This window comes from Macrobrachium rosenbergii, chromosome 40 (assembly GCF_040412425.1).
Source record: "Macrobrachium rosenbergii isolate ZJJX-2024 chromosome 40, ASM4041242v1, whole genome shotgun sequence".
Classification (NCBI taxonomy): domain Eukaryota; kingdom Metazoa; phylum Arthropoda; class Malacostraca; order Decapoda; family Palaemonidae; genus Macrobrachium; species Macrobrachium rosenbergii.
The window spans coordinates 16,125,166-16,140,165 of record NC_089780.1 but is presented as its reverse complement, the minus strand read 5'-3'; the positions used below and the strand labels follow the sequence as shown (position 1 = coordinate 16,140,165).

The following is a 15,000-nucleotide window of genomic DNA, read 5'->3' as shown; positions in this document are numbered from 1 at the left end:
AATCCAGATCTGATATATATATATATATATATATATATATATATATATAATATGTATACATATATATATATATATATATATATATATATATATATATATATATATATATATATATATATACACACACACACATACACACACACACACACACACACATATATATATATATATATATATATATATATATATATATATATATATGTGTGTGTGTGTGTGTGTGTGTGTGTGTGTGTATGTCGTTTAAGCAGTCACTTTTATTTGTTTTTCGTCTTTTCATGAAGTGCACTTTAGACATTAGTTAAGGTTCTTTGCAGCGTCCCTTCGGCCCCTAGCTGCAATCCCTTTCTTTCCTTTTACTGTACCCCCATCCATATTCTCCTTCTTCCATCTTACTTTCCACCGTCTCCTAACAATTGTTTCACAGTGCAACTGCAATATTTTCCTCCTGTTACACCTTTCAAACCTTTTTCACTCTCTATTTCCGTTTCAGCGCTGAATGACCTCATGAGTCCCAGCGCTTGACCCTTGGCCTAAATTCTCTATATTCTGTTCTATATTCTGTTGTATATTCTATTCACATGGTAAATATCAAAGAACGAAATGAAACGAAGGGAAGTGGATCAAGTCTTCATTGTCTGCTGTAAGAGTTTCGGCCACCCGAACCAGGCGTCAATTTCCTTGACGCCCAGGAACTTGTATCCTTTATCCGTCAGGTACTTGACCAGGTGGTCCAGTCCTTCGGGAATGTGGTTGATCTCGATGCACATCAGCCGGAACTGGACTCTTTCCCAAGGAATCGTCTCGAGGACCTGGAGGAGAAAGAGAGAAATTAGAATTTTTGTATAGATTGGCTTCATTCTTACAGCGGACTTTTTCCCCAAGGAATCGTCTCGGGACTTGGAGGAGAAAGACGTAAATAGTTTATAGATCGGCTTGGCAAAAAAAAAAAAAAAAACTTGTGAAAACATCAACCTGAGGTGACTGCATACTTTCCTAATAAGTTTAAATGCTCATAGTCATTACGATCAAGGTTGATATAGAGTCAGGGATTGGTTTCATTCATACACTGACTTGACGAAATGGAAAATAACAAAACTTTTGGGAAAACATCACCCAAGGGGTGACTGCTATACAGTCATACTTTCCTAATGGATTTAAACGCTCCTAATTATTATAATCAAGGTTGATATAGAATTAGGGAATAGAAAAGTAGATACATTTTGACATTGAAATAAATACTGTTATCAGTCGATGTAAGCTGAGAAAGGTACACCTGTAGCCAACCACTCTAAAAGGAAAAGAAATGATTTTAGAGAAAAAAATAGGTATATACCTGCTTATTAATTATGCTTATGAACATGTTTAATGGTAATTTGTTGATAAGTACTGAAGATAAACTGTTTATGTCAGATGGAAAGGCAGAATTCCTACAAACCTTAACTTCAAACGATTCGACGTCGAGTGAGAAAAAGTCCACGACCTTGATCTCCAGCGCCAGGAGAATCGAGTACAAAGGATCCCTTGACCTTCACTCCCTCCTTGCTAAGATAAGCATGTCCGAAGATTTCATCCTTGACCCTGCAGGAAGAAGGAAGAATAAATAACAGTGGACAAAAAATAAAAGAAATAAGTAAACAGTAAGGGGGTGTTGTGTCCTCAGTGCACCTCACGCGGTACACTGCAGGCACGAATGACATCAGGTTCTCTGCAGCGTTCCATTAACTTGTATTTTATATGAATTAATCGCCAGGATCTTTGTCATTAATCATTGTTCATATTTCACGTTGAGATTATTAGTAACATACCCACGTTTATCATTATTTATTAACTGTTTATGACGAAATTACTTTTTGGACTTTTTTTTTTTGCTTTATTCATCATTCCCTTCATCATTAATCATTATTCATGAGTTTGTTATAATTACTTCGTGTTTATTAATGTTTATTCATTAAAATTTATAAGATGTATAATTATTTTTGGGAAAATCGCATACAAAATGTGGGGTAAGGGGGTTTGGAACAATATTTTTTATTGCCAAACATTGCAAAAAAAAAAAAAATTAAGGAAAGAATAAAAAAAAATCTTGATAATGTATTTTAGTGTAAAAACTGGAGCGTTGGAGTAAAAAAAAAACCTCCACATTTTTGCGAATACGTTACCTCAAGGGCTAATGAACTTTTTCCAAGAATTGTTACAGAGGCATAATTTTCATAGCACTACCTTTGCTTGAAGAACGTGAGGCCAGAGCATCGTAAAGGGCAATGTTATCTTTAGTTTTCCAAAATTGGTGCATAGCATGTTTAAGTGATAGTCATATATATATATATATATATATATATATATATATATATATATATATATATATATATATATATATATATATATATATATATGGGATAATTATATTATTAAACATTTATTCCATTTGAGGTCTGTCTTACATCACAAGTCTTATTTCGGTCTACGCACTTACTTGAGAGTGAGGTCTGTCGCCTCAGGAGTGGTTGACAGAGCGGCGTTGATTGTGAAAGCATTTCTGTGCTTTTGGCGGAGTAGCTTGTAAGTCTCGGGGTCTGGCTCAACTAGAAGACCCCTCCATCCCAGCTCCTTCTCCAAGTACAGTGTATTACTGATGAACTCTCCGTCCAAGGCACCAGCTTCGACGAAAAATCCTCCTCTCTGTTCCAAAAGTAATAGAATTTGCTTATCTGAGTTGAATGAAAGTTAAGTCTACCTTAGTTTAACCAGACCACTGAGCTGATTAACAGCTCTCCTATAGGGCTGGCCCGAAGGATTAGATTTATTTTACGTGGCTGAGAACCAACTGGTTACCTAGCAATGGGACCTACAGCTTATTGTGGAATCCGGACCACGTTATAGCGATAAATGAATTTCTGTCACCAGAAATAAATTCCTCTAATTCAACTACAGTACCTTTCGTAGGCTGACCTTTAAATCTATTTTCTACGTTAGAAGCTTTTCCTTCCCAGTGATCGAGTCCTGATGTCATAAGCAATGATAACGTTAGCATTAGGCATCAAAGGGAAATCGTGAAACTTTCAGCAGGGCATAACAGCTGAGTATCTTTGGAATGACGAGAGTTGACTTGCTTGGAACCTAGAAGCTGAGAAAATTTGATAAAAACGTGCTGGCTGTCTATGCATGGCAGTGATTTGACTCTTCCTGGCGTACAAGTCCCTCTTGTTTTTTTTTTCTTGCACTAGTTTTCAGAAATAAAAAGAGGTCCAACTTTCAGTTCTTTCAAATCAACGAAAACACAAATAAGTACGAAAAAATTCTTATTAATTTCTCTGACGTTATATCCGGGGTGAAGGTACTCAAGTTGAACACCAGAGAGAACGGCTGTGGGTACAATCGTGGCCATTGTTTCACAGAAGACGTGTGACATGTATTTAGCTTAGCAAGTTTAGCAAGTTTAACGTTAATCAGGAGTATCCCCTACTGAATTTATGAGAATCTTGACTGACGCACACAATTATCCAGACAATAAGCAATAAGCAACAGTTGTTCCTCTTTCCCAAATAAAAAAAAAACAAGAAGATATAATTAATCCACCGAGACCTGATGACAAAAATGGTGACGACGATGTTCTAAGTAGTCACTTACCATACCACGAAGGATTCCATCGGCAGCATACTTCGACTGTCCAAACTGCGAGAAATCAGCCTTTTCAGGATCCTTGAGGGAATAAGGAAATGGAGAGGGCGGGTGTAACAGTTCTCGACGAATGTAGTCGACTAGGTGTGGGTCGTCCATTGCAACACCCTGTAATGGGGCGATGTACTTACAAAGATGCATTAAAAAGTCTGTAAAATACGTGAAACATTAAAGTTAAAAGAGCATCTTTGTTTTTCCAGAATTATTTATTATTATTATTCAGAAGATGAACCCTATTCATATGGAACAAGCTCACTAAAAGGGCCTTTGACTTGAAATTCAAGCTTCCAAAGAATATGGTTCTGATTAGAAAGTAAGAGAATGGAAATACGGAAAAAAAGAGTAGATCTCACGTATTAGATAGAAAAACAAAATTAATAAATAGATTAAAATGTATAAAAATGTGAGGAGAATAGCATTAGGGTTGTAATGCATTGCATCTTCGCTTGAATTGTACCACAGACTTCATATCAATTCGTACTTACTTTTTCCCCGCAGTTCTTCAAGTAAAGTAGATACGTTTTTGCTCTGATATATTTACATTGATACATTCAAACTTCAAAGCTAAGTGTTGTGTAATGTTAAAAGTGTAGTCATTAACGTGAGTGCCCGTTTTATTGTATATTATCGGTCCTGAAATAAATTGGGGCGAAGCTAATTTCTCAGGAGACACTCCATTAAACGGACGTATTCTATCTCTGAATTTATCTTGACATGACGTCGTATAGCGCCCATCATCAGTACAGACAGATTGACGAAGTACTTAGGAGGAAGTATGCACCTGACGTCCCCGCTTTAAAAGTCTAATAAGGCATCGGTCTGTACTGAGATCTTGAAGTCAGAATGCTAATTTCTTCAGGTAATTTGGACACTAATTTTTTTTCCAGCTTTGCACTGCAATTATAGTTGAACTAAATAGTCTTATTAAAAGTGGTTCGTTCTAAATAATCATTTTAAAAGTGGTTCGTTCTAACTAAATCATCATTTTAAACATGGTTCGTTCATAGGTATTCTGATTCACACAACTTCGTTCCTTTAGTGTTTAGCAAAAAACTAAAGGAACGATCGCAGTTGGAGGAATGTTGAAACAGCTTATGTTATTGTTATTCTCAGGTTTTTTTTCAGTATATGATCACACTGATATTGAAACGAGCTAATGAGTAGATCTATCTTATTCAGTATCTTACAAATAACATACACACCTAAAAGATCATGTTTGTGTTTCCGGAAACTTGAATTGTACCACAGACTTAATATCAGTTCATACTTACATTTTTCCTGCAGACCTCCAAGTAAAATGAATACATTTTCGCTCTAATGTATTGACATTGACACAATCAAAGCTAAATATTACGTAATGTGAGAGCTACAGCCATTATCCCCGACATCTCACGTCACCTTTCCTGTGTCCGTTTTGTCAGTGGTTTACCTTATAGTCGTATTCGGGATGACACATTCTTCTGCTTTCGTGTTATTGTCTTCGCTTGGGCCGTTCGTCACTGTTTGTTCTTGGGTTGACATCGACTCGTTACGATCAGCAGCTCGTGGTTGCCTTTCTGTTTGAAAGAACAGGGAAAAGAAGGTTACAGTGACGTCAGGTTAACAATCTGCCTGTGTCAACAAGTTCGTTTTCTCTGTGCTTTGATGCTGATGTGGTTCTTACAGTCTTCATGCTTTCGAGAGGTGGCATCTCTCTGCTTTGATTTTGATGTGGTTCGTAAAGAATTCTTGCTTTCAAGAGGTGGTAGGTCTGTGTGCCATGACCCATGATTTATAGTTGTAAACCAAAGACAGTTAAATGTTCAGTACTATTGTCAATATATACACGTTACTTGAAGACAAATTCCTTTTTTGTTTATTGAATGCCCGATGTATGCTTAGTAATCTTCATTATAGTTTACGTCAAGATATTGTTTAAAACAACAGAAATATAGAGTTCTTGCAAATATATACACGGTACTTGAGGACAAACTCCTTTTTTGTTTATTGAATGCCCGAGGTATGCTCAGCAATCTTCATTACAGTTTACGTCAAGATATTGTTTAAAACAACAGAAATATAGAGTTCTTACCCTCGCTCTCGAGAGAAAAATCAACTTAAAGTTGTGATATATGAGGCTGTATATTTTAACAAAATAACTGACACTGATAAATGATTAGGTTACTGGTAGAATACAATTAAAATGAAATTATTACGAAACTGAAACTATTAAAGCAAAGACGACGGATTAGGCAAATGTTTTGTGGCATCGACGAGCCAATAGAGTGGTCCTGCCTGAGATGAGCCCGTGTGACTCTCTTGTCTGGTCGACCTCTCTTAGTGGGTCCTGCCATCATCCTTTCCCCTTTGGCTTTTTAGTCCTAGGGTACGCAAGGGCATCGTCCGGTTTGAAACTTTCCCCGTTCTGTTTTGTACATCATTCAGACGTTAGAATAAATTAGATAAATGCGAAAGCCATTACCAACTCGTCTGAGGATTTCATTATGGCGCCCCTGAAATCTACATGTCGACAGTGCGTCCGATTTCGTAGCTAGGTTACGATAAATGAAAATCTACGCTCGTTGGCTGAAGCTTTGTTGTACTTGTCCTTTAAGAAATGTCGACGATTTTCAAGTGATTCAGTAACTGTATCCTGCTTTATAGAGATATATATATATATATATTATATATAATTATATATAATATATATATATATATATATATATATATATATATATATATATATATATATATATATATATATAATGTTTATAAAGTAATACAGACTTTTTCAGAGTGTGCCATGAGAAATTATAGTATACACCACATGGCCAGGTGACTGGTAATGATAATTTAAACCACATATCATTAAGCCAAGGGAACATGATTATAGCTCAACTTATTCAAGTTTATTAGGCAGTACAACGTACATCAGGTCTTCCATATTAATCTCATCTCATGCGCTCTCTGCAGTGTCTAATTTTGTTCAGTGAGAAATGGAGGATTGAAATGCTGAACTGTTTTTACTTTTAAAATATTCACTTATGAAGGTGGAGACCAGTTATTCATTAATCTCTTGTGAAGGGTTTGTGAGGCTGTGAATGACCTCATCGTCAGTCTGTTGAACTAAATTAACATGAAAAGACTTTATTCTGTTGCTGGAAGTGTTACTTTTTCTGTTCGCTTCTCTCTCTCTCTCTCTCTCTCTCTCTCTCTCTCTCTCTCTCTCTCTCACACACACACACACACACACACACACACACACACACACACACACACACATATATATATATATATATATATATATATATATATATTAATCTATATATATACAGTATATATATTGTATATATTATATATATATATATATATATATATATATATATATATATATATATATATATATATATATATATATATATATATATATATATATATATATATATATATGTACAAACACACATATATATACACAGACATATATATATATATATATATATATATATATATATATATATATATATATATATATATATATATATATATATATATATAACTTGTAAGATTTCCGCTCTGGCGAGCTAAGTTTAATAATCAACATGACAGCGAGAAGACCGGAATCAAATCTTTTTATTTGTACCAACGTTCCGGGGATCCCTTCCCATTATCGGGGCTACAATAAAATTAATTTATACAGTCATAAAATACGTGCTTAGATAGCTAATATTTATAAGATATTTAGCTACGCAATACAACAGTCGTTCAGCTAAAATTCAAATGAAATCAGATCTATACAGCAGTTTTAAGGTAAAAGTAAATCAAACCTCTACACAATTAGGGAATTAACATACATAAATGCACAGTAAAAAGCCAAAACGTGCTGCTACTTAAAAAATCCTAAAAGACGATTTCAGAAAAAAGGGGAAAGAGAGAAAGAGAGTGAGATGTGAGTAACAGGCAGTTAGGCAATATGTAATAGTGTGGAAGTAGTTTGGTTCGTTAGGGAAGGCGACAGTTTCTTGATGTGTGTATGTATTGCTCATTGCGTTTCAGAGTGTATGGGGAACACACACACATCCATTTATATATATATATATATATATATATATATATATATATATATATATATATATATATATATATATATATATATATATATATGTATGTATGTATGTATATGTGTGTGTATACATATGTGTGTATGTATAAATTATACATCTACACTCTCTAGATTAAGAGTTAGCGGTTATTTACTTTGAATTCATTACTCGCAAACTACGTGTGTTACAGGAAACATGTAAGACTACACATTGCGTTTTGTTTAGTGTTATGCAGGTGTTCCCTATCTGGAGGACTTGCCAAGGAAAGCATTTCAACATCTGTGGCTCTTTCAGAATGAATCACTCAGCTTAGCCCATTTGTCACCGTCTGAACACGTCAGTATAAAGATGACGCCATATCAGCTCAGTTACTTCTGTATCAAACGAGAATATAACGGTATATCGTGTTATCAGTTCACTCACTTCTCCATTGAACGAGGAAACATTCGAGAATTGATGAAAAGGGTGACACCTGACTTCCGAAAACCTCATTTTGAAGCACAGTCCTACTTTTTTCCCCTGAAAATCTCATTTTGAAGCGCAATCCTATTTTTTTTTATCCGAAAACTTCAGTTTGAAGCACAATCCTACTTTTTTCCTTGAAAACCTCATTTTGAAGCACATTCCTATTTTTTTTTTTTATCTGAAAGCCTCAATTTGAAGCGCAATCCTATTTTTTTTCATCTGAAAACTCAATTTGAAGCGCAATCCTTTTTTTTTTTTTCCTGAAAACCTCAATTTGAAGCGCAATCCTATTTTTTTCCCCTGAAAACATCAATTTGAAGCGCAGTCCTATTTTTTTTCCCCGAAAATCTCAATTTGAAGCGCAGCCCTGTTTTTTTTATCCGAAAACCTCGATTTGAAGCGCAATCCTATTTTTTATTTTTCTGAAAACCTCATTTGGAAATGCAATCCTATTTTTTTCCGGAAACTTCATTTTGAAGCGCTATCCTATTTTTTTTTAAATGATTACCAATATCGTTGAAGTACAAACATAATCGATATTTTTCAGCCGAGTTGCCTCAGTTAAGTAAAGCACCTCAAGAAATTTAGATCATACACAGTATGCGTATATGCATGTATATTATACATGTTTTACAGATATGATATATATTTGTGTGTATATATAGGCTATATATATATATATATGTATATAAATTATATAGATAGATAGATATTTCTTATAAGACTTCTTTTAAACTTATTTATTTATCTTTTTAATTTCCCATGTAATTTTACACGTCGTCAATAAGCTAGATGTTGTGATGCCAGTTTTAATATCCGCACATCAATCAGTCAATTCCAAACACCTGGGAGATCTGATACCGCTCCCTATTGGGTCCAGTTTTCGTTGTATTGAACAAAAGGCTCCTGATAACGATGAATGATGAAAAATCCCACCTACCTGTGTTCAAGTTGCTATGTGAAATGCGATGGATTACGTAGGTAACAAACATCAGAGCCAGCAGAATTTGAATTCGTTTTGGAACCATTTTCTTGACGGCACGCAGAGTTGAAGCTCCTGAAAAGGAAGTCGATGGAGGTATTTTTTAACACTCGAGTGTAACTGCAGTTTGGTTTTGTTTGCCATAAAATTCATTCTTTCGGCATGAAACTAATTCTTTATACTTTGGACAAAAGGAGAACATTCGGTTTTGGCATTAAGTATATTCTTTATTCTATGGACAGGAGAAGAATATTCGGTTTTTGACACAGAATTCATTCTTGCGGCATTAATCTTATTCTTTAAACTTTAGACAGAAGAACAACATTCGGTTTTTGACGCAAAATTCAAACTTTTGGCATTAAGCATTTTCTTTATTCTATGGACAGGAGAAGAACATTCGGATTTTGACACAGACTTCATTCTTGCGGCATTAATCTTATTCTTTAAACTTTGGGCAGGAGAACAACTTCCAGCTTTCGTCTGGACATGATCATTAATCATTGCTCATGTAATGTAAATTTTCTGCTCGTGTTTTAGAAGACTGCACATTTACTCACATCCTCTTCCAGCATTCCTCATCCTACTTTTTGTCCGTGCAAGTAAAAGATAAGGGAGTTGGTTTTCTCATTAGAAAAACTGGCTTGACAGAGTGGTTCGTGGTGGTAAGTGTCTGTTCCCTAACGACCAGATTTGCTGAACAGCAGCGCTAGTATGAAGCAGATGTCCCTCGCTGTCGAACCTCCCACTTCCAGAGGTCCTTTATTCCCCACACCGTTGGACTGTGGAACAATCTTCCTGAGGATGTTGCGTAACTGGAACCTCAAAAGTTCGAGCGAAGATGCAATGCATTACTACCCTAAAGCAGTTTTCCTTGTATTTTATAATTGACTTACGTTTCTGTCTGTTTATATATTAATTTGCTAATTCATTTTCCTCTTCTGATAGCTGTTCTCTCCTATCCGTGTTTCCTATTACATTCTGCTACTTCGTTCGAATGGACACCATATTCTTTGGGATTTTGAATTTCAAGTCAGTGGCCCCTTTGGTGGGCTTGTTCCGTGTGAATAGGGTTTATCTTCTCAATAATAATAATAATAATAATAATAATAATAATAAATAATAATAATAATAAGTTGACTGTGCGCCAAAGGAACCCGTTTTAACTTGTCGACGGAAGAAGAGAGCCCTAGGGTAAAATATTGACTGGAGTTTATAATAACAGTGTAAAACGGAGACCCAGCATGTTAGAAAAATGCAGATATACTCACAATTCATACACGCTATTCATATACGTATACACACCCAAATGCATGTACTTAACTGTCGAAAGCATTATTATTATTATTATTATTATTATTGTTATACAAAATTTACGAAATGTCGTGTGGCACGAGCTTAAAGTGCTACTGATTGCAAAGCCAAGTATCATAGAAGATACCGCCTGTTTTTGAGTAAATTTTAGATACAGGAAATGCATCGGTTATTCAGCAATTCAAATGATTAATGCATAAAGTCACAGTAAATAAGATCTCTGCTAAATAATGTGTCTCCTTTCAGACACTTGTTTGGAGTGAGTTTGCTAATGATCACTTGCACGTCCCGAAACACCTGTGTCATTTTAAGGTGTAACGTTAAGTTCTAGCAACATTTTACTTCGAAAACAAAGTCGTAACTGAAAGGGCTGATTAAATTAAAAAAAAGATAATAATAATAATTTCGCAAGGCCAGAGATGTATTGAACCAAACTGAAACGTCGTAAGTTACAAATTTCCCACAGGCAGATTTTCTGTCTTTGAAGCTATTTTTCATCAGCATTACCATCTCATTGGACAAATACGAGTTGGGTTCAGTAGGTATCTTTGGGGGAAAATCTTTAAAACGCAAGAAATGGATGGTCAAAGAAGATTTTTATTTTTAAGTAGCTGGGGAGAATGGCATCCTGATGTCTTTATAAAGCCCAGGCCTATTTGGAAATGAAAAGAAAGAGTGTGGGTTTGTCTACGTGGGATTCGTTGCGAATATCTACCTCACCTTTTCTTTCATATTTATTTATTTTCATAAATTACAACTAGCATATTCATTGCCTGCATGAACCTCATTAAAAATCCCAGGTGCCGTTCTCGTTACGAATTCACATTGAGAAGCATATCCCATCAGTCTCTTCTTCTCAAATTGCACGAGGAATCAGGTTTCTGAGTCATTCAAGAGCAAATGTTTATGTTTTTGTTCTGCCGTGCTTCGAATATTGCTCCCATGTTATGTCTTGAGTGATTTTCATCCACGACCTTAGTCTCAGTCGTTGACAACGTTATTCAGTTAACATCCTGGCTCTAGAAATTTTAATCATTCTGATCGTTCCCTGCAAAAATATACTCTCCCACTGTACAGTCCACCACACAGGACTGGGTATCAAGAATTTCTCTTTTCCAACTAGGGTTGCAGCTTGGCTTGTAGTAATAATAATAATAATAATAAATATAATAATAATAATAATAATGAAATCAACCTAGGACTCTCGCTTGAGGGCCAGTGACACTATTAATGAAGCAACTACGATCATAAAACCTTGGAAAGAATAAAAATGATCTTCAGGTGATTGCAGGAGTGTCACAAACATATATACACATTATATATATATATATACTGTATATATATATATATATATATATATATATATATATATATATATATATATATATATATATATATATATATATATATATATATATATATATATATATATATATCACCTGAAGAGAGACCAGTTGATCTTGAAACTATAGTGTATATTAGCGTTTTTAATATATAATATAACTCAAAAAACGGAACGGGGGATTTTAATTTTTTTCTAACGGCGCGAGAAGTGAGCTCATTCAAGACCGCTTAGAATCTTAATACTTAAGCAGTATCTTCTGAGTTACCTCAGGAAGAGGTTAATTTATATCCCCCTAATTATTGTGTTTTGATGATTTCCGTCATATCCACTCGTTGATTTCATCATATCCACTAACTGATTGCATAATATCATTGATTTCATCATATGCACTCGTTGATTTCATCATTTCTACTCTTGATTCCACCATATCCACCCATTGATTCGTCATATCCGCTCATTGATTTCAATCATATCCACCCATTGATTTCGTCATATCCGCTCATTGATGTCAGTATGTCCACTCATTGATTTCATTATATCCACTCGTTGATTTCGTCATATCCACTCATTGATTTCCTAATATCATTGATTTCATTATATCCACTCATTGATTTCATCATATCCACTCATTGATTTCGTCATATCCATTCATTGATTTCATAATATCATTGATGTCATTATATCCACTCGTTGATTTCATTATATCCACTCGTTGATTTCGTCATATCCATTCATTGATTTCATATAATTGATTTCATTATATCCACCCATTGATTTCATCATATCTGCTTGTTGATTTCATCATTTCTGCTTTCGATTCCATCATATCCACTCATTGATTTCCATCGATATCCACCCATTGATTTCAGTATGTCCACTCATTGATTTCATTATATCCACCCATTGATTTCATCATATCCACCCATTGATTTCAATATGTCCACTCATTGATTTCATTATATCCACCCATTGACTTCATCATATCCACCCATTGATTTCCATCATATCCACCCATTGATTTTAATATGTCCACTCATTGATTTCATTATATCCATTCATTGATTTCGTCATATCCACCCATTGATTTCATAATATCATTGATTTCATTATATCCACTCATTGATTTCATCATATCCACTCGTTGATTTCGTGATATCCATTCATTGATTTCATAATACAATTGATTTCATTATATCAACTCATTGATTTCATAATATCATTGATTTCATTATATCCACCCATTGATTTCATCATATCCACTTGTTGATTTCGTTATATCCGCTCATTGATTTCGTCATATTGATTTCATTATATCCACCCATTGATTTCTATCGTATCCACTCAAAGATTTCGTCATATCCACTGATTGATTTCGTCATACCCACTCATTGATTTTTCGTCATATCCACTCGTTGATTTCGAACATATCCACTCATTGATTTCATCACATCCACTCATAGATTTCCATCATACCTGCTCATTGATTTCATCATATGCGCCCGTTGATTTCATAATAGCATTGATTTAATCATATCCACTCGTTGAATTTTTGTCAAATCCACTCGTTGATTTCCGTCATATCCACTCATTGATTTCATCATACCCACTCATTGATTTTATGATATCCACTCGTTGATTTCATAACATCATAGATTTTATCATATCCACTCGTTGATTTCCACCAAATCCACTCGGTGATTTCATATCATTGATTCATCATATCCAGTTGTTTATTTCATCATATCCGCTCATTGATTTCCATCATATCCAATCGTAATTTCATCATACCCTCTCAAAATGGGTACTATGAATGAAGTGCTGTCATTGTGTCAGTGGCAGGCCGAGACGTTGATTAAAACTCGCTGGCACGCAGCGTTTAGTTGCTAGGGAACGCCTTGGCTACTGTACAAAGAACTCAAGTTCCCGTGGCTTTCATGACCCAGTTGGTCGTTTAATAACGCCTTTGGTTGTCCCTCGCGAGTTCTGGGTTCGATATGGGTTCGGTCTAGGTTCGATGTGGGTTTGATGTAGGCTGGGTTCGATATGGGTTTGATCTGGGTTCAATATGGGTTCGATCTAGGTTCGATGTAGGTGCGATGTGGGTTCGATCTAGGTTCGAGCTGGGTTCGATATGGGTTTGATGTTGGTTCGATCTGGGTTCAATATGGGTTCGATCTAGGCTCGATGGTGGGTTAGATCTAGCCTCGATGTGGGTTCGATCTTGGCTCGATGTAGGTACGATGTGGGTTCGATCTAGGTTCGATATGGGTTGATGTTGGTTCGATATGGGTTCGATCTAGGTTCAGTAATAGTTCGATCTAGGCTCGATGTAGGTTCGATCTGGCTCGATGTGGGTTCGATCTGGGTTCAATCTAGGTTCAACATGATTTCGATCTAGGCTCGATGTGGGTCCGATCTGGCTTCGATATGGGTTCGATGTGGGTCCGATCTGGCTTCGGGTCTCGATATGGGTCCGATCTGGCTTCGATATGGGTTCGATCTGGGTCCGATCTGGGTCCAATCTGGGTCCGATCTCCATAATGAGGTGAAAACATTAACAAGCGCTCCGCCGATGCTTTTTGTTTATCACCCTACATTCCTTGACAGTATTTTTTGCCTTCATTCCGCTGAGGAGGAGACGAGGCGAGGCAAGGCTGTTTTCTAACCATCTCCTCCCGTTGTGTCTTCACAACGTACTGCAGCCGATCGTTACTCTAGAAAAACCATTATTCTGTTATTGTTAGTATGCTTATTGATTAATAGGCTTTCATGTTTTACTTGCTGCGAAGACACACATATTATGCACTTTACTTTTGCTTTTATGTTTTGGTCATCTTATTAACTGTGGTTTCCCTTCACGGGCTTTTTACTCTTTATGGGCAGTAGGTTTTAATTGCAGACTATATTTTATATATATATATATATATATATATATATATATATATATATATATATATATATTTATATATATAATATATACCTATATATATGTGTGTGTATGTATGTATGTATGTATGTATGTATGTATATATGTATGCATGTATGTATGTATATATATATATATATATATATATATATATATATATATATATATATACAGTAGATACAGGAAATATGAATGTTTTATACTCTAATTTAAC

The 15,000-nt window shown here is 35.2% G+C and overlaps 1 protein-coding gene across 3 annotated transcripts in view; it reads right to left on the bottom strand.

Moving 5' to 3' along the window:
- Nucleotides 1-614: 614 nt before the first annotated feature.
- The window catches only part of LOC136826171 (uncharacterized), a 15,273-nt gene continuing 887 nt past the window's right edge, over nucleotides 615-15,000 (bottom strand). For 2 of the 3 annotated variants that reach the window (XM_067083216.1, XM_067083214.1), the window contains exons 2-7: nucleotides 9,163-9,279; nucleotides 5,108-5,234; nucleotides 3,628-3,786; nucleotides 2,474-2,679; nucleotides 1,436-1,578; nucleotides 615-809 (exon numbers count right to left, since the gene is read on the bottom strand). In XM_067083216.1, the coding sequence (XP_066939317.1) occupies nucleotides 1,443-1,578; nucleotides 2,474-2,679; nucleotides 3,628-3,786; nucleotides 5,108-5,134 (528 nt within the window). In that variant the 5' untranslated portion in view covers nucleotides 5,135-5,234; nucleotides 9,163-9,279 and the 3' untranslated portion in view covers nucleotides 615-809; nucleotides 1,436-1,442. Of the gene's footprint in view, nucleotides 810-1,435; nucleotides 1,579-2,473; nucleotides 2,680-3,627; nucleotides 3,787-5,107; nucleotides 5,235-9,162; nucleotides 9,280-9,761; nucleotides 10,264-15,000 lie in introns of those variants that run through there. The other variant, XM_067083215.1, reaches the window with a different exon arrangement.